The sequence below is a fragment of the Amblyomma americanum genome, chromosome 4 (genome assembly GCF_052857255.1).
Source record: "Amblyomma americanum isolate KBUSLIRL-KWMA chromosome 4, ASM5285725v1, whole genome shotgun sequence".
In the NCBI taxonomy this organism is placed as follows: Eukaryota; Metazoa; Arthropoda; class Arachnida; order Ixodida; family Ixodidae; genus Amblyomma; species Amblyomma americanum.
The window spans coordinates 96341554-96359550 of record NC_135500.1 but is presented as its reverse complement, the minus strand read 5'-3'; the positions used below and the strand labels follow the sequence as shown (position 1 = coordinate 96359550).

General features: G+C 47.9%; 1 protein-coding gene across 4 annotated transcripts in view; it reads right to left on the bottom strand.

The window, feature by feature from the left end:
* Positions 1-1466: 1466 nt before the first annotated feature.
* The window catches only part of LOC144128139 (flavin-containing monooxygenase 5-like), a 113246-nt gene continuing 96715 nt past the window's right edge, over positions 1467-17997 (bottom strand). For 3 of the 4 annotated variants that reach the window (XM_077661236.1, XM_077661237.1, XM_077661234.1), the window contains exons 2-6: positions 10426-10845; positions 8863-9097; positions 6433-6804; positions 4181-4471; positions 1467-2475 (exon numbers count right to left, since the gene is read on the bottom strand). In XM_077661236.1, the coding sequence (XP_077517362.1) occupies positions 2137-2475; positions 4181-4471; positions 6433-6804; positions 8863-9097; positions 10426-10845 (1657 nt within the window). In that variant the 3' untranslated portion in view covers positions 1467-2136. Of the gene's footprint in view, positions 2476-4180; positions 4472-6432; positions 6805-8862; positions 9098-10425; positions 10846-13750; positions 13828-17997 lie in introns of those variants that run through there. The other variant, XM_077661235.1, reaches the window with a different exon arrangement.

The window sequence follows — 17997 nt, the reverse complement described above, 5'->3', positions numbered from 1 at the left end:
TTGTTGTTGTGAAGGCTTATTACCTGATGTACAGTTCTTTGCCAAAAGTAACCAGGCTGGACGGTTTGCTTCTCAGTCGTATATTGAAGCTATTATGCCAGCCCTCAAGCTCTAAATAACGGTATGGTAAGGAGAAACCTTGTCCTCACCTTGCAAGAACTTTTTGATCTTTAGAGAAGCCGTAGGAGCTTTACTATTCGAATGAGAGGCAAAAAAAAAAAACATTCAGCCTGGTTACTTTGGCGAAGGCTGTACATGTTTTGTTTTTTTTCAGAAGCCCTAGGGCTTTGGCTGTGTTCACCTAGACAACTCAATTAAGCTACGCGGTCACGGCGAAAAAGTGAATAGGGGAATGTGCAAGTAGCATGGGACTTGCTAATGGACACCAAATACGAGGATTACGTCCCTAGCTACGAGGACACTGCGGCCAGTGCAGCCAAGGACAATTACAGTCATTGCGTTTTCATCCGAACTCGAGAGAAGGCGCAGCAGGGTAGGCTTTGCACACGTGTGCGTGGGCTCAAGCTAAATTCGTTTTAATCGGGCGATTTCTCCGACCCGCGTCAGTACTCCCGGGACCTTGATCTGAATTTCGTGCTCAGGAAGCGCTTCCGCAACCTAAAGCAACCTTGCTGCAGCAGTTTCGCTTATGTTTGGTTATTTTGGCGTGAACAGCGCGATAGAAACAAAAGTCATCTGTTCCTTGCTCTTGTGCAGGCGTCTCTGTCATGCTGTTAACAAAGGTTTGCTGTGCTTCGTGTGGCTTGGCGTTGGATTCACGAACCATTTCTCATTTGTCATCGGCGTCCCTGAGAATCCTGTACATATGACGCCTGTGGGTGTGACGAGACGATTGAGAATGTATTTGCATGCGCCATAGATAGAGTTCGGAAACACAATCGCCGGGATGTGCGCTTAACCACTTTCATATCCACCGGTTGAGTGCGAACACAATCATCAGGCAGTTGCCTTTCATTATTAAGCCCTAAAGACTTGCGTTACAGTGACCATCTTCCTGAAGGCGTTGCATTAGCGCAGCGTATTGCGCCAGTGCCGCAAGCCTCGTATGCCCTCATTGGCATTATTCATCCATCTCTTCATCGTTAGTGCTTCTAGCCCTTGTGACCCTTCCCACACGGTGGGTAGTCAACCGAAATATTGACCCCGCGCCTTATTTTCGCGCGCGCTCTCTCTCTCTCCGCTGCCTTAGCGTTAGACCACAAAATGTTTCCTTGAATTTTGTTTTTTCTCCTGAAAGAGGAGTCGACGCTGATAAATTTTCTTGAGGCCACTCTTTTTCAGTTACCTGGTATATGGCCGTATGAGTGGACACAAGAACGACACTTTTGCTTCCTTCGCACTGAAGAACACAGCTCAAAGCCAGATTTAAAGCTGAAAAATAATTTGGTGGTGTCCAGCTACTTTGCAGCCTTTTCTTCCTGTCGAAGAACACAGAATAACATGGAGACAATCGTAACAAGGGCTGTTTATCTGCAGCCATGAGACAACGCAAGGTGGTTACACAGTAATGAACCTCGATTGTCGCTAGCATGGCTGCGTAGCAGCGAAAATGGTTCCTATAAGAACACTAGAAAACCGCACTGTTTTTCACTCCCCCCCCCCCCCCCTCCTTTATAACGTTGTGCTGCTTGTGCAGTGGTTCGGCGATAAAACGCGAGGGCGCGTACACACGTGCAAACTCACTGAAGAAGCTAAAGGAGCGGCTGCACTCCTCCGTTTGGTTCTTCCGTACATAGAACCAAACTCTCCCAACAAAACAAAACAAGTGGGCGTCATGGTCAGAGGCAGAATCTGAAAAGGTTATCACACCCCTTCGCTTTCGAGCGGCATGTAATAAAAGGTGCAGAAGAGTACAATAACAAAAGTTGCCTCTCATCTCTTCTGTGCGGAAACGCAGTAACCGCAAGAACAATCTGACCAAGCTCTGTACTGTTGTGCTGTCCCAAGGTCTTCCACAGAAGTCGGTCAGGTGCGTAGGTGACTAATGGCGACTCACACCACAAAGCAGGTCCCCACTGCATTTCTTCAGATCGGTGGACAGCACAAGGACACTGTGACTCACAAGCACATCGCCACAACAACTGGATCGCCGCTTTGTTTTCCTTCAGCTCTCTTTCAGAATATGAGGGTGAGCAAGTAGATGAAGATGGCCACGACGACGGCAACCGAGAGGAATGTTGGCACGACGCGGCAAACTTTGCGTTCCCGGTCAGATCTCATATCGGGTGGCATCTTGCGCGTGTCCAGAGGACCCTTGAGGCGATCCCTCATTGTAAGCATGGCCTGGCGCGCACCGGACCAGGCGTGCGGTCCCTGAAGCCGGTACTGGTACGGCAGGCAGGGTTCCCAGAAGCACTTCCAGAACAGCGTGTTGTCACGCCAGAACATGCGCCACAGGTCTGGCTTGGCTCCGAATTGGGAGTTGATGTCGTCCATGTAGTCGACCCAGTCGGCCTGTGGGGAGATTTGGCGATGTGCACTGAGTGAGCCGCAAGCCCGCAAAGGTAAGCATATGGTCGTTAATGAAGGATACTCTTCAGTGCAAATAAAATAAATTTTTCGTGACCTAATGTTTTGCAGGTAATTACAAACCGCCTATTATTTCCCTGACCCATATAGGTGCAAAAGTGGGATGTCGCCCTCTCAGAGGAACATATACCTGCAGTAAGTTTTCTCATACCAAGATTATTCCTCGAACGACAATACCTATCTGTCGTCCTCTGAGTGCCATTATAATGCTTATGTGCTTCAAGACTACCTGCATGACGGTTTAAGTTTGCGATCTGCATTTCTCCTGCCTTTTTATTGTCTAGTACAACTACGTTGGACACTTCAAGCGGGGACTCTGTGTATTAAGTGAAGTAAGGTGCACACTTGAAGCTGGCTATCTCTATACTCTTCAGGGTAGTCTTTTTTAATTCCCGTATTCGCCTATTTAAGCTTATCGCCTCAGTGTGAACCACCTTTGTCAACAAGAAACTTTTATGTACCACCCGAGATAGAATCAGTGTTGAAGAAAGGTTGCTTACACAGCAAAAAAGGACAAACCCAATTTTGCACTCCTTTAGATGTCTTAGCGGCGTGTAAGGCGCACAGTGTGGAGAGAATTTTCGGTACGACAAGGCGCGTCATCTTAGTAACTTTCAAACGCGCCCTTTGAACGCAAACGATTTACTTTCCCGTCAGTCGCAGACTAAGAGAAAAAAAAACCTGCCCGAAAATAGTGTAATCTCATTGCCGAGAATACCAACACTGCATGACAACATGGAATCATAATCGCACTACCTCTGTTTCAGGGCTTACTTCCCGAGGAGCACAGCTGTACAAATACCTTGCCTTCATTCTGTGCCATTCTAAACGCTTTAATTTTGCCGGACAATGCAACACTATCAGGCACTCTGAGGTCGACAAGAATTGCAAATGGGGCGTGCGGGCTAGACGTCCGCGACAGTGCAGAAAACGGCGTAGGCCGCCACATTCTATAGCTCCCTCAGATCGACGAAGATAATCAGATGAACCAATTGAAAGCATATGCCACTGCATGTTTCCTCTGTTTTCTGAAGTGTCATATGGTGGCTTATAGTTTTGTTTTTTACCGCTCCTCGGAACTGGGGCGCAACCAGTACCTTAGCCTCAGTTATGGTCACGTAAAAAGAGCACTTAGCCAGGCGTTGGAAAGGCTGCGTTTTCATATATCACTCACAGGACACCTAGGCACATCGCTTTCCAAACCGGTCGCTTAGAATAACTGAAAGGCGCGACGGGTCAGAAGCTGTTGAGTTTTGCCACTGCTATGCACGAAGCCGCGAGTTCGACTGCCATCTATGTCAGTTCCAGTTGGATGGAGGCAAGGTGTAAGAACGTCCGCGTACTGTGGTCTCTGTAGACGTTCAAAATATTTAATGATCGTTGGTTATCAATGTCCCTGCATTATACGGCACTACAGAGACAGCATGCGTAGGATTGGAAACCAACAATTAATTCATTACCATTTTCTATTTTTAACCACTTAGTCGAAGAATGAAAGAAAAGAAGCAAAGAAAAGCCGAATTACAATTCGTTCATTCCTCCCTCCGAACTAATAGCTCTTAGACTCCTTGCTTATTCAGCTGCGAGCCCTTCGCAACGCCGCTGCTCAGAATCTGAGCAGTGCGCGCACCTGGAATGTGTGCCTGAGGCTGTCCACGTAGCGCTTCTCGAGGTTGTTTCGCCAGCGGGTGTAGTCGGCCTGCATCTCCTTGGTGGAGGGCAGCGACACCTTCTTGTTCATGAGCTGCGCGAACCAGCGGCTCTGCGCCTCCTGGGCGGGGAACACTCCTCCGAGCAGCTGCAGCAGCCCGATGAAGGCTAGCGTCGGGTGCGGAAGGTGCGGCGGGAAGACGTATTTGTACAGGCACACCTTGTTCTTATCCGTCTTGTGCACATCTTGGTCCAGGAACGGGAACGTCGCCTGCGAGACACCTTCGTTTCAGACCTGCTTCTTTTTTCATTCAACAAAGTGGAATAAAGGCAAATGGATGAGTCTTTGCTGCAACACGGGAAAATGTTCGATATTGGTTTCATTCATACTGTGACGCAAAGAGAAGTCACCAGGGGCAAAGGAAAAACACGGGCAAGAATTAAGTTACATTTTGGTAAAAAAAATGCATACGCACCGATTTTACATTGACCATTTCTTGAGGCCATTTAGGAACAAAGATCGCGGAGCTGTAGCAGATGCCGGCTCCATAGCATAACCTCGTAGCAGCGCGCATCATTACCATGCGGCGGAAGTTGCTAATTAAATGTACTATTAATGCTTACATCTCGTCTGTATCCGAAGCTAATTAGCTAAGGCGGCATCTTGGATAGAAGCAACATACTGAAGTCATTGACAGTGCATGGCTTTTATACTGATTCTGCGCAGACAACCTCGTTTAACGCCCAGTGTTCGGTGCTTGTCAAACGTTGCGCACTTTTGTTACTCAACACATTTAAAGCCATATTAGCAGCTGCAAACACAGCGACCATGGCAAACGTAGAAAGCGCCGCCAACCTCACGTTCTAGCTCTACATCCCTACCTTGAAAAGCGAAGGCTTCTTTCTTGACCAAACATTCGCAGCTGCCCTGTCGCAAATCTTCGGTCCACAGGAATTCAGTGAACAAGCCTAGGCGTCCCTTGTAGTCTGAGTCGCTTGAGGATGTTAAATCCCGTTAAACAATGGACTATTTCAACCACTGCACCAAGAAAAAAGGTACTTTCTGCGGTGATGAATTCCTGCTGGATAGCATGGCTTTTGCTGTGGATTTCTATGTATGTATAAAGTACTTGCCTGGGATCTGTGAACTCCTTGACAAAAAAGAAGACCATAACTGCTCAAGCAGGACAGAATTCATGGTACCAACTACGAGCCCCTAATGTGTGAGCCTGAAAGTTGGGTTAAATCAGCGTTTTAGTGTTTGTTCTACTGAACCACGGGGTCATCTACGGCCAAGTCTAGCCCTAAGTGTCCCAGTACATTAGTGTCCTACTCTTATGGTGTCTTCGACTGGTCGCTCCCGCGATCCGGTTAGGATCTGGCAGAGTGGGAGCCGCTCTCGCTCTGAGCGCATAGAGAGACTAGTCAAGCCGAATGGTCAGCGAGTTTTTAGAGCGGGAGCGCAGGAGGCAGAAGGGGGACGTAACTTCCGGAACCACTACGCGGCATCGCTGCTGATGTCAACAGTAGCCGCACGTAAGGTTCCTTGATTACCTTTAGCCGCACGTGGTCGCACACAGTTTGCATCGCGGTCCCCGCTTAGCCTGTATCGACCGCTACCCCGGCTTTCCGTTCCTTGGGACGGGACAGCAACACATATCGCGTTCCTAGCGTAGTTATCCGGCGTCTATTGGACATTTTGCCTCACACAGCGCGGCACCCACACAACACAACACAGCTAGGACGCTACTACTGCGTCAAAACCCTACACTTGCTTTTGCCTACGCGCAGGGGACGCAGACGCTTCACACCGCTTTCGCGAAATGGCGGAAGTAGCTCTGTCACGTGAACTCACCTCGGAGCCGCTCCGACTTTTTTCTCGGAGCACGTCAGAGCGCTCTGAGCTGGAGGCGAGCGCTCGGAAAGAACCAGCCGAATGTAGTCAGAGCGGCCGGTTTCGACCAGCCGAATGTGCGGTCGCCTCTCAGAGCGCTCTAGAGCGATCTAAAGCGACCAGTCGAAGACACCATTGGTGTCCTATTAGAAAAAATGCGTGCCACATTTTGCGCTCCCTAGTGCCTTACTCTCCACTTTCATATAACCTCACCTCAATTGCAATGCTCATTGAAACTCACTTGGACGTCCCATGGACGTCCTAAGCGTCCACAGGACGTCCAAGGGAGTTTCAGTACCTATTGTAATGTCATAGTATGACCAGTCGTGCATACTGACCAGGTATCCTGTGGCCAGGATGACGACGTCCAACTTCTGTTCGTAGCCTTCTTCGTCCTTGAAGATGACACCCGTCTCTGTGAACTCCTCGACGTCGCCCTTGATGACGATGCGGCCGCTCAGGATGCCATTTGGCAGCGCGTCGTTGATGGTCGGGTGCTGGTTGCGCCAGCGGTGCTTGGGCTTCAGCCGGTACAGCTTGTGGTTGAACGCCTCATTAGAGTACGTTTCATACACGAAGTTCACCAGCCATTCGGGTGCGTACTTGTTGAACAGGTTCACAGTGCGCCGGTTCAGGAACGAATCGGCGGGAATGCCCCAGAAGCCCACGCGCCGAATCACCCAGCAGCCCCGGCGCGTGCTGAGGTATACCTGCGTATTGAGTAGCCTGTTAGCTGGCAAACCAATGGGCGCACAATTCTCGGTGGACAATGCGGTTGGTGGTGATGGTAGTGATGTATGAAAAATTAAAAATATAAAAGGAACGAAATTATGAGAAAATAATTTTGCCGGCCGCGGATTCTGCCGCTTAGTTTTGATCTGCAGCCTAAAGAAATAATATAGATAGCGAGGGAGATAGCTAGGATGGAATAAAGACAGGAGGGATAGTAAGAAAGAATTGCGAAGAAAAAGCACTATTTACAGTTACGTACAAGTATTGCATTGACACAAAATCATGCACAGAAATAAAAGACGGAGCTGAAAGGAACTACTCGCGAACAGGTGCCCTCTTACAGTTCCTGTTGTGTATGACATTTCAGTGTGGTTGCCATTTACAGAATATGTACTGAATGTATTAGGTCGTGGGACAGCAAAGAAAAAGGAAATCCGTTGCCGGTTCATGTGTATGTGAGTACGTGTTTCGGCGAGGTTAGAGGGACCCTGAAGCACTGTAGGTTCTCAGCTTTCACGGCTTTCGCTCTCCCCTCTCCATTCGTAATGTGCTGGAATTCTCACGGTGTAATCCGTGAAGGTGCAGATCATACTGCAGCACGTGCAATAATTCCGACTCTTGGCCAGCCAATGCGTGACAGCGTTATTATACTGTTTGCGGCGCGCTCGTGAATTCGCTTTGGTGTTGTTTGACCGACTCTGGCGCAGCAGTTGTGCGAAGGACGAGCTGCTAATGCAAGGAACAAACGTAACAGGGAGCACAGATGAGAGGACTGTACAAGAGCCGGTCTGTTTGGTAAGACTGGAATGCGGAGTCAGACACGAACATGTCTTTAGTTGTGTCATTAATCAAGTCAGTGTTGTGGCAAGGGTGAGCCTAGTTGTGTACAGTGCAGTGGAATGTATGAAAAGCTAGAAATGTGAAACCGGACATGTTATTACGTCGATGAAACGAGAAACTAAAGGAGACGCGGTCCGATTAATGCTTGCACTTAATTCAGACCCAAGCGTAGGACGGAAGCTTCTTTACATACATTTCACGGGGAGAATTTATGAGCGACTCTTTGAGAACACAAATGAGCAGGGTTGTATTTATTTCCACAATCCATTTTAGACTTCCTTCATCGTAATGATGAGTATCAGTGGGGCTTTTATGGAAAACATTTCACTAGAGGGTGGGGGGGGGGGGGTGATAAGTGAGGTAATTCTACCAATAACTTCATCTTGCGACTTGCATGCAGCAAGGTGATTAAGCTAAGAGCGCAGAGCGACGCAACATTCAATACCGCCATCTCGCGTTCATTGCTTGCACTACGCTGCCAACAAGTTGAGTTGCATTCGTACGGCGGCGCTCATATAGAAACCAATGAGCCAATGCAGTGACACATCGAGGCAACCAACGCCAATGGGTCTTGTCCACACCAAAATGAAATCCCAGGGTTCGAACCCGACCGCGGTGGCTGCGTTTTTATGGAGGAAAAACGCTAAGGCGCCCGTGTGCTGTACGATGTCAGTGCACGTTAAAGATCCCTAGCTGGTCGAAATTATACCGGAGCCCTCCACTACGGCACCTCTTTCTTCCTTTCTTCTTTCACTTCCTCCTTCATCCCATCCGCTAGGCGCGGTTCAGATGTCCGACGATATATGAGACAGATACTGCGCCATTTCCTTTCCCCAGAAAGCAGTTATTAATTATTAGAAGAATAATAATAATTGGTTTTTGGGGAAAGGAAATGGCGCGGTATCTCTCTCATATATCGTTGGACACGTGAACCGCGCCGTAAGGGAAGGGATAAAGGAGGGAGTGAAAGAAGAAATGAAGAAGAGGTGCCGTAGTGGAGGGCTCCGGAATAATTTCGACCACCTGGGGATCTTTAACGTGCACTGACATCGTACAGCACACGGGCGCCTTAGCGTTTTTCCTCCATAAAAACGCAGCCGCCGCGGTCCGGTTCGAACCCGGGAACTCCGGATCAGTAGTCGAGCGCCCTAGCCACTGAGCCACCGCGGCGGGGCTAATTATTAGACCCTGAATACCTTTTCTGCGCACGGGCAGAGGTCAACGGCCACGTCTGCTCCCGAGTTCCCGACGCCGATGATGAGGATCTTCTTGTCGCGGAATCCGTCGGGGATCTTGTAGTCGTGCGTGTGGAACACCTGGCCCTTGAATTTCTCCAGGCCCTTGAAGGTCGGCACGTGCGGAATGACGTGGTGCCCCGAGCAGACCAGCACTCCGTCGAATGTCTCCGTCCGAGGAGGCTGGCCTTTAGTTCTTTCGGACAAGAAAAAAAAGAGTTGATTTCCATCAGGAAACAGCAGAAGTCGCCGGGCCGCCATGATCATACACGCTCCAAGCTCACAAGGATAGAGTACAGAAGAGTAGAGAAAAACTTAACGCATACTAATTCTGACTCAAGAGCATGAACAGTGCTGTAAGCAGAGATTCGTTAAATATGTGTCCTGCAAATAAGACCACTAATAGAAAAGACTAGAAAGCAAAACAAAGAAAGGCGGAAGGAAAGGAAGAACAAACACAAAATAAAATTCGGTGCGAAAATTTTACCGCGACTAAATGCGTCGTTACCTGGAAACCTTGCTACGTATGTAGACAACATAAATATAGTTTAATACGGTAAAATGAACGATTATCAGCTGGTAGAGTACAGGATGTTTTCAGCGGATATACAAGAAAAGTGGCTAGGCAGAAAAAGCAAAAAGTGTGAGGCGACAAAGATTTCAATGGACGCCTGCAGTTCTTTTAGAGTTCTCCTTGCCTATGCCTCAGCGCTATATAATCCTTTCCTATGAGTGCTCTCTGGGCGTCGCCATATTCTCGCTGGATATGTTGGGCACCTGGCGTATGTACTGTGAAAGCGGTTGCTCGAATTCTCTGGGCCTGTTCGCAACAGCCCAAGGAGAAGATGTTTTGACATCATGGGTGCACCCTCTGGAAAGGTAGGATACAAGTTGAGAAACAAAAACTGTCTTTAGAAACAGCCCATGGCCCGTAAGCTGCATTGCACCAGTAATCAATTACAGCAGTAAACAAAATTTGATTAATTTTCATGTTTCACTCTGTTAAACAAGTAAGAGGGAGCAAAATGCTTTTGCTTTTAACTTCGCCTTTTTATCATTTTTTGGGGGAAAGTAGAGGTTTAACAACAGACTATAATTTTGTCGCCCAGGAACAGTAAGGGGCGGTTATGAATACAACCACAGCTTCACTGCGGACTGAAGTTTTTCGGCCGCAGGAAATTTACCACACAGATGTCACGAGCAATCTGCTAAAAAAGATCCCAGATCAAGACGCCCATGACCGTATAGTTAAGATCCTACTTTGAGGCGACAGAGGGATTGCTGTTACACTCTTCAGTTTTGCTGCCAAAAGTGTCGAAGAGACATTTTGCTATCCGTCACATGCGCACGCAAAGAAATCGACGGGGCCGGTTCGTCAGCTTACGCTCGCGGTCACAGGCCGGCCACAGGCTCACTGACTTTCGAATTTTCGCAGCTGGCGGCGCGCACCTGATGTGAGCCTCAGCATGCCCCAGACCTCACTCCTGTTTTTTTTTATAGCATCGCAACGAGTGCGGCACATACCTATAAGTGACGTCCCACCGGCCAGTCTCGTCGTAGTCCTCGCCCTTGACCACGCGCGTCACTTCTGTGTTGAAGCGGATGTGCTTGGTGACGCCGAAGTGGTCGGCGTACATCTCGAAGTAGCGCACCAGCATGGAGTGGTGCATGTAGTTAGCGAACTCGCGCGGTGGCGGGAAGTCGCTGAAGCAGCTCATCTCCTTGCACGTGTTGATGATGGTGGCCTTCATGAGCGAGGGCACGCCGTGCTCCGGCACGTCCCGGTAGCGCCACAGGCCCCCCAGGGCGTCGGTTTGCTCGAACACCACGGGCTCGAGGTCCTCCTCGAGGCATGACTTGGCCGACGCGATGCCCGCCGAGCCGCCGCCGATGATGGCGATGCGCTTGCGTCCCCTGTCGCCTAGACCCATGGCCACCTGGTCCCTGCGCGAGAGCCGAGCGGGGAATGACGGTGAGACGACCGAAGCACGGGGCGACATATAAGCCCGGCGACGCACGCCGGAGGGGCACACTCACTGACCCGCGCAATCACTGACCCATAGTCGCCGACACGCCGATGCACTGGCCGCGTCCCGCATGTTTCACTGCCCGCATGGACTAGCCCCGTGTCTCGATGACGTCAGCTTCGCAGTGGACACGGATTTCGCAAGTACCGCTGCATGATTTATTGTCTGGACAAGCCCTCCGTCTTGGAGAGACCAAGATGCGCAATGGACAGGGATGTTGCAACGAAATAAACTATTCGGACTGCAGTCATGTGCATTGTTCCCTGCTCACCGTCGCGTTAAGGGCTTGACGACTACACAGGAAACAACTTCCAACCTTTGAAAGCTTATAGGACGTAGCTTGAGATTTGTATTTATCTTTTTTAATTTACGAGTTGATTACGCCCTCAGGACCGGATGCACAGTAGAGGGAAGTGGTTATAAATAGCTAGAAATACGCACACTGATACAATAAACAGTGCACAAAATAACGACACTGTTGACTGTGCTATTTAAACAACGCAATGCGAAAATGATATTTACCACTGGGGGTGACATAATTTTGAGCAGCGTGGTTCCACTCGCGTGATGGAAGAGGCAACAAAGACTGAAATGCAGATGGCATGTCGCATGGCTGAATTCCAGCTCTGTGAGGGTGGCCGATGGGATTTAAGACATATCGCGGGAAACGATGAGGGAATCTCACAACATAGGATGATAATATAGTTTATAAAAATATCTGAAACGAGGCCTTTATTGACGAGATTGTAAGGACAGAAAGGAAAGGATAGTTTTCATTTGGTCACGCCAGCAGTACGGTTAAAATTGGGAAGGATAAGACGAGCAGCGTTGCTCAGGAATTTTTCCGGTGAAGTAATTGGTTTCTCATGACAACAGTCCCATATGGAGGCAACGTGCTCAATTTTATAACATATTAGAACTTTGTAAAGTACAGACTGAGAGGAAGACGGCGTTTCAACAGGTCCCGTCTCATGTGCCCCGTAGCGGTTAGCAGTGTCAGCGACATGTTCTCTGCAGTGCTGAAGCTCTTAAAGATATGGACACCCGCGCGTTTGTTTTATTGTTTATGGGGGTTTAACGTCCAAAACCGACTTAGACCGTAGTGAAGGGCTTCGGAAATTTCGCTCACCTGGGGTTCTTTAACGTGCACTTACGTCGCACAGTACGCGGGTCTCTGGAACTTCGCATCTACCGAAATTCGACCGCCGCGGCCGGGATCGAACCCGCATCTTTCGGGTCAGCGACCCGCGCATTAGCGTCTCCGCAAACGTAAATCAGTCAGAACAGCCATTAGATGCAGGCAAGATTAGATGCAAGATCAGTGAGACTACATAAAAACCAGATCACATTGAGGTCTATTTAATCTATTACGGGAAAACTAACACAATTTCCCGCAAATAGGTGAATGCCAGATGATGCAACATGGATGACACACTGGAGAGGCCCGAACTGGTACCTTCCTATACTGATGTGTTTTACCCACGATGGCACGTGACTGACTTCACTGCTTAGAGAGAACGACACTATTGAAGGTAAATGCATACAAGCCATCACTGAAAGCCAGGTTCTTGCATCGTCAGCTAGAACCATCTGCAAACGACCTTCTCCTGCTCCAAAAAGGGCAAAGGCCTGCCAAGAAAGGGGCACCTTTGTCGTCAGTTTAAACTGAAAGTCGTCGCGGGTTGTGGCTCAGTGTGCTATGCGATCCTACATACTGTCAGAGTCCTTCAATGCCTTGTTTTGCGTTTGTAGTGGTGGTGTCTTTAACAGACAAGCTCGGTGCCCTGGGAAAGAAGATGCGCAGAGAACTGGAACTGCTGCACACAAGTGACCCAGAAATCTTTACAACTCGTTAGGGTCATGTCCAACATTCTCGGACAAAATTTTGAAAATTAGAAAATTGTAAGACACTGTTATGGAGATATTTAAGATCCATTTTTCGGATATGCAGCAAAATCTCTTTTTTTAAGTGTTGCCATTGATCGCATCGAACAGTTTGGACTGCCACAGAAAATCTGGGGAGTGCTTTTGAGTATAGCAAAACGTTAATAGAAAAAAATATACAAGACTGCAGTGGGTTGATCTAGAATATAGCGATTGTTAAAGTAAAATCTTGCATTATATGAAAACATTGTGTTCATAAACGGTTTCCGGCTAAAAAATGCATTTGTCCAGAATTGTTGGGTATGATTTTGATGGATTCACAATGATGGCGATCGCCGCCGTTGAGAGGAGAGCTGTATTCACACACAGTGGCGTTAACGAGCTGTTTTTTTCTTCTTTTATTTCATGAGCGGCCTTGAAAAAAAAACACAAGTTAGGCTGTCTGTTATGTAGCGTAAACGTATGACCCACATCCGGTGTGTTCAGAATTGGGAAAAGAAGCAGTTAACCGCCTACGTCACCTTTCAGAGCTCGTACAGAGCTTGCGATTAATGTCCTTGTTTGATTCGATGAACAAACACCCTGACGAACCAGCTCCGCACTGGAATTCGCATCTTCTTGCTCTTTCATTCGTTTACACAAAACAATTTCGCCCAAAATTGCCATGGAGGCGCTGCAAAAAGCACGTGAGAAGCCTAAAAAAAACCGCGCCGCTATGACAGCAAGGACAGCATTTTGCGTCATACATAGGGATCATAAAGCGAAATCCGAAAATATACCAATCAAATCATTGCAAACGCAACACAAGCTGTAGTACATTTCTGCGCATTCCATACTCTTCAAAAAGTGATACCATAGTGGTCGTAATGCCGGCAAAGCTGATTCGGGAAATAGCTTCCGAGACACAACATCCCCCGCGGCAATTTCCAAACACTTACGGTTGCTCAGGGTGTTCCAAACACGTTCGTGGAGAGTAAAACTTTTCCTGACGTAGCGCCATTGCTGGCAAAGAGTATGTGTCTGAGCAACAACTCACGTTTTCACTTCTGAAAGCAAAACGCGAGATAAAAATTAATTCGCAGCTGCAAAATCTGGCAAGAGATAGCTCGAAGAAGGAGTCCAATCTGTTTTGCCCTTGCTCCAAAAACAGAGCCTGAAAATCGCCCATATTCAGAGAAGAAATCTAATACGACATCGCAACTGAGCTGGTGCTCGTACGACAGAGTAATCGCGCGCCGGTCTGATACTGCTGTCAAGGTTTATTTGATAAGGATACTAGTTTCCGCTCCCTGACGCAAAGAAGTAAACAACCGGTTCTGCGACGGTTGTGGATGCTGGCTGTGTTTTTTGGCACGAACAGAGCCAGCTTGTAGCCGTGCTGTACAACGCGGTATAAATGACCCACATCTGTAAAGCGCTTATGTAAGAGGCCAGTCCGGACAGGCTCCTGTGGCCATCGGCTAATTCATGACCTCCTATCGGGATGACGAAAATCAGATTATCTATGGTCGTCTTATTACGGTGCGCTCTTGCCGAAATTCTTTCCCAGGTGGTTTTGAAACGCTGCCAAGGTTTGTGGGACTGTCAGATGCGATCGTGTGCGCCTCTGGCGCGCATGCGTAGGGAGCGACGCGTCGCCGATTCGCTAAATGCTGGCCGACTTCCGGTTTCTGGAACTGCGGAGCGAGTTCGCGAGGTTGTGATGCACACCGGATGGACGGGTGGTTTTCAGTAGTATAGAAGAGCTTGTCTACGAACTGAAACCCGCACTGGCAAATACAGTCGAACCTTGTTATAACGAAATGGTTTATAACGAAATAATTGATACAACGAAGGAATACCAATTTCCCTTGGAATCTCGGTCAACACGGGCTACAGCGAACACACGGCTGTAACGAAGTAATCGCCGGGCTCCTTCAAGTTCGTCATAACGAGCGTTCAACTTCGCAGCTTTGAAAGTAGAACTGGAATAATAAATGCGATTTTGTTTTAGCGCTCATTGTCTCATCGCGTCCTAACGACTCCCGGTCTTTACGTAAAGCATGATTTTCTGACCGCTCTTAAGTTAAGGGGAGGGGGGGGGGGATGCGGGAGTCGAAACTTTTTTTCGTTATTTTTACATGAAATAAAGCTCATTTTGACACAGATGTGACTTTTTACGGTGATTTCAAAATTGCTATTTATTTTACGCTAGCTGGTACAGTTCTTGAATAATTACAACTGGAACTGTAGTAAATTCATCTCCGGAGCGTTAAATAATTAGGAAAAAGTGCGTTAGCTTTTATGTCAGCAGGTTCACAGAGCCCCGTTCTGTGCTACAAAGCTTTTAGTTCCTTTTTGGATGCCAAGTACTCATGGAAATAAAGGCTGAACTGCAACATGCATAATTACATGAAAATGTTTCCTAATAATAATAATATTAATAATAATTGGTTTTTTGTGGAAAGGAAATGGCGCAGTATCTGTCTCATATATCGTTGGACACCTGAACCGCGCCGTAAGGGAAGGGATAAGAGAGGGAGTGAAAGAAGAAAGGAAGAATTAGGTGCCGTAGTGGAGGGCTCCGGAATATTTTCGACCACCTGGGGATCTTTAACGTGCACTGACATCGCACAGCACACGGGCGCCTTAGCGTTTTTCCTCCATAAAAAACGCAGCCGCCGCGGTTGGGTTCGAACCCGGGAACTCCGGATCAGTAGTCGAGCGCCCTAACCACTGAGCCACCGCGGCGGCTATTTTTCCTACGAAAAAATAGTTTTCAAAAACTATTGCTCGCTTACGTAGAAAAATAAATAGCTTTTTTTTTGCTTTTCTCTACATTTCGGTAGTCATGAGCAAAAAACAACCTTTCTACTGTCATTCTTTAGGAGAGATAGAGAATAAACATTTATAGCCTAAAAGTAAACCGCAGCGTATTGTGGATCGAGTCTTCAGTCTAGGAATCCAGTGGATGGCGACTAGCGCCTCCTAGTCTTCCAGGGTGCCGCTGGCCAGCGTCACCTCCCACTGCTCCGTGTTGTGCGGCTATAAGTGGTTCGGTTTAGCAGAGCATGTCCGTGTAATGTGCGCGAATGTGGGAGTTTTGCCAGACCAAGGACACGTATCTGCGTATAACGTTGGGTGAATGTGGTGTAGGTGGTGAACATTGGGGAAGGTAAGTTTTTGGATGCGTCTTAGGTGGTAGGAGTCCTCTGAAGAAAGTTTCTTATGTGGCGGGGGGTAGAGTCGCTTATGTAGGCGGAGGATCTCTACGCGGGTTGAAAAATGAGTTGAGAGGGTGTAGAGAGTAGGGTCAGTGTACCCCGCTCAGTTGGCATAATCTTGAGATAGGGCATATGCCCTAATATTGCCATCGAGACCTGCATTTCCTGGGCCTCAGGTGATGACGTGAGCCGTGTGCGGGACACGTCCACTAGTATAGGCTCTACAGGCGGCTTGGGAGTCTGCAAAAATGTGGGCGCCGTGGTGTTGGGTGTCGCTCATTTTGAGTTTGATGGCTATTGCAATGGCTTCTGCGGCCGCCGGATCCGGTGCAGTGAAGGAAGCTCGAAGATATAACGTGTTGGCGTGGTTGACAACATTCTTTACGATATGCCGAACGGGTCAGTGATAGAAATAGCTGAAAAAGAGGGACCCCAGAAAATCAACCTTCTGATTAATTGTCTTGTTTTCCTCGTTTATCGCCTCGTATGATCTTGATTTTGGTGAGAGATATGCGGCCTTGCAATCAACGGAAGCCCTGACCTTCTGATCTGTCCTCTTCTTGGAAACTATGAATCCGAGGAATTCGCGATTCACCGGGACTATCAGAAGCGCGATTCGCCTACAGTTTTCGACGAGCACAAAAAAACAAAAATAATTTTCTAAATTTTTGCTGCATATTCCGCTGTTATGTTTTGTCACGAGATGGCTGAAGGCACGGCTGTTAGGAAAAAAAATAGAGAAATCAGAAATTCTTAAAGAACTGCCCCCCCCCCTCCCCCCCTCTTTTGCCGCAACTCAAAGCTGCGGCAGCCAAATCCCAACCTCATGAATGGCACTGATGAACGTATTGCCGATATACATGCGCTGTTCATTTTCTGCTGCCGCAACAAATGGAGTGGTCACATGAGAAGCCTGAGAGTTTGGACCAGTTGGCTACGCATTGAGACACTTTTTAGCGGAGGGTATAGGACGAAAAGACTGGAACACACACATAAGTGCTGAGTTCAGTTGATGCTGGCGCCTGTGTTGGATAAAACGGATTTGATGAAGTGGCTTTTCATGAAACGGCTTCGATCAAGCAGAATACGAAGAAACCGCTTTCGGCAAATTTTCAAGGAACGGTGAGCAAAATAAGGCTGACAGTGACACCACAGTGAGGTTGTTGAAGCGTGATCACCAAGAGCGACGCAGCACAAGTCGTTCAAAAGATTATTTCAACATTCATCTTATTGTTGGATAAACTACCTCTGCCCAAGTATCACTAGGACCAGGTCAGTGCAGAGCTCTACGACGAACTATGCGATTTTTAAGCGCCTTAATATGCTTTAAGAGAACTTGTTGCAGGGCTAGTTGGTTTTTGTTCATTCTGAAATATTTAGGGCGCAAAGACAGAACGAAAGTAGAAAAAACACAGGAGGCGCCTCGTCCTGTGTTTTTTCTACTTTCGCTCTGTCTTTTCACCCTAAATATTTCAGAATGCCTTAATATACGCTTAAAAACCTAGACCGTAATTCTTTAGGCTCGGTGGTCTAGAAAGGCTCCCAATCTTTCTTGGGCTACATGCAAGAAAACCGACTCTCCGATATGTCCTACCATCACTGTGAAGTCGACCTCGCCCGCAATAGGCGACCCCAAGGATAGTTACGAGGTCATCAGTTTGCCCGACAACGTCTATCGTCGCCGTAAGTGCGCGATCAGATTTTGGCAGAAACTGCGGCTTATTTAACCTTGCCCTAGAAGGTCTGTTAGCGAAGTCCAATGCATTTATTTGGGTCAGTGTCACGACGTTTTTGCTTTTTATGGGCGTGTTGCGCAAGACGTGGGATGACGAGTAATAGCACCCTTAAATATTACAGCACCGTTCTGGTTATAGGACGCGTTTACCCTCCAACAAAAAACAAGAACAAAGCAGGAGTCACTGCGATAACGCAGCAATACAATATCAGTAAGCGACTGTATCATTAGGTCGCGGCTACAATAG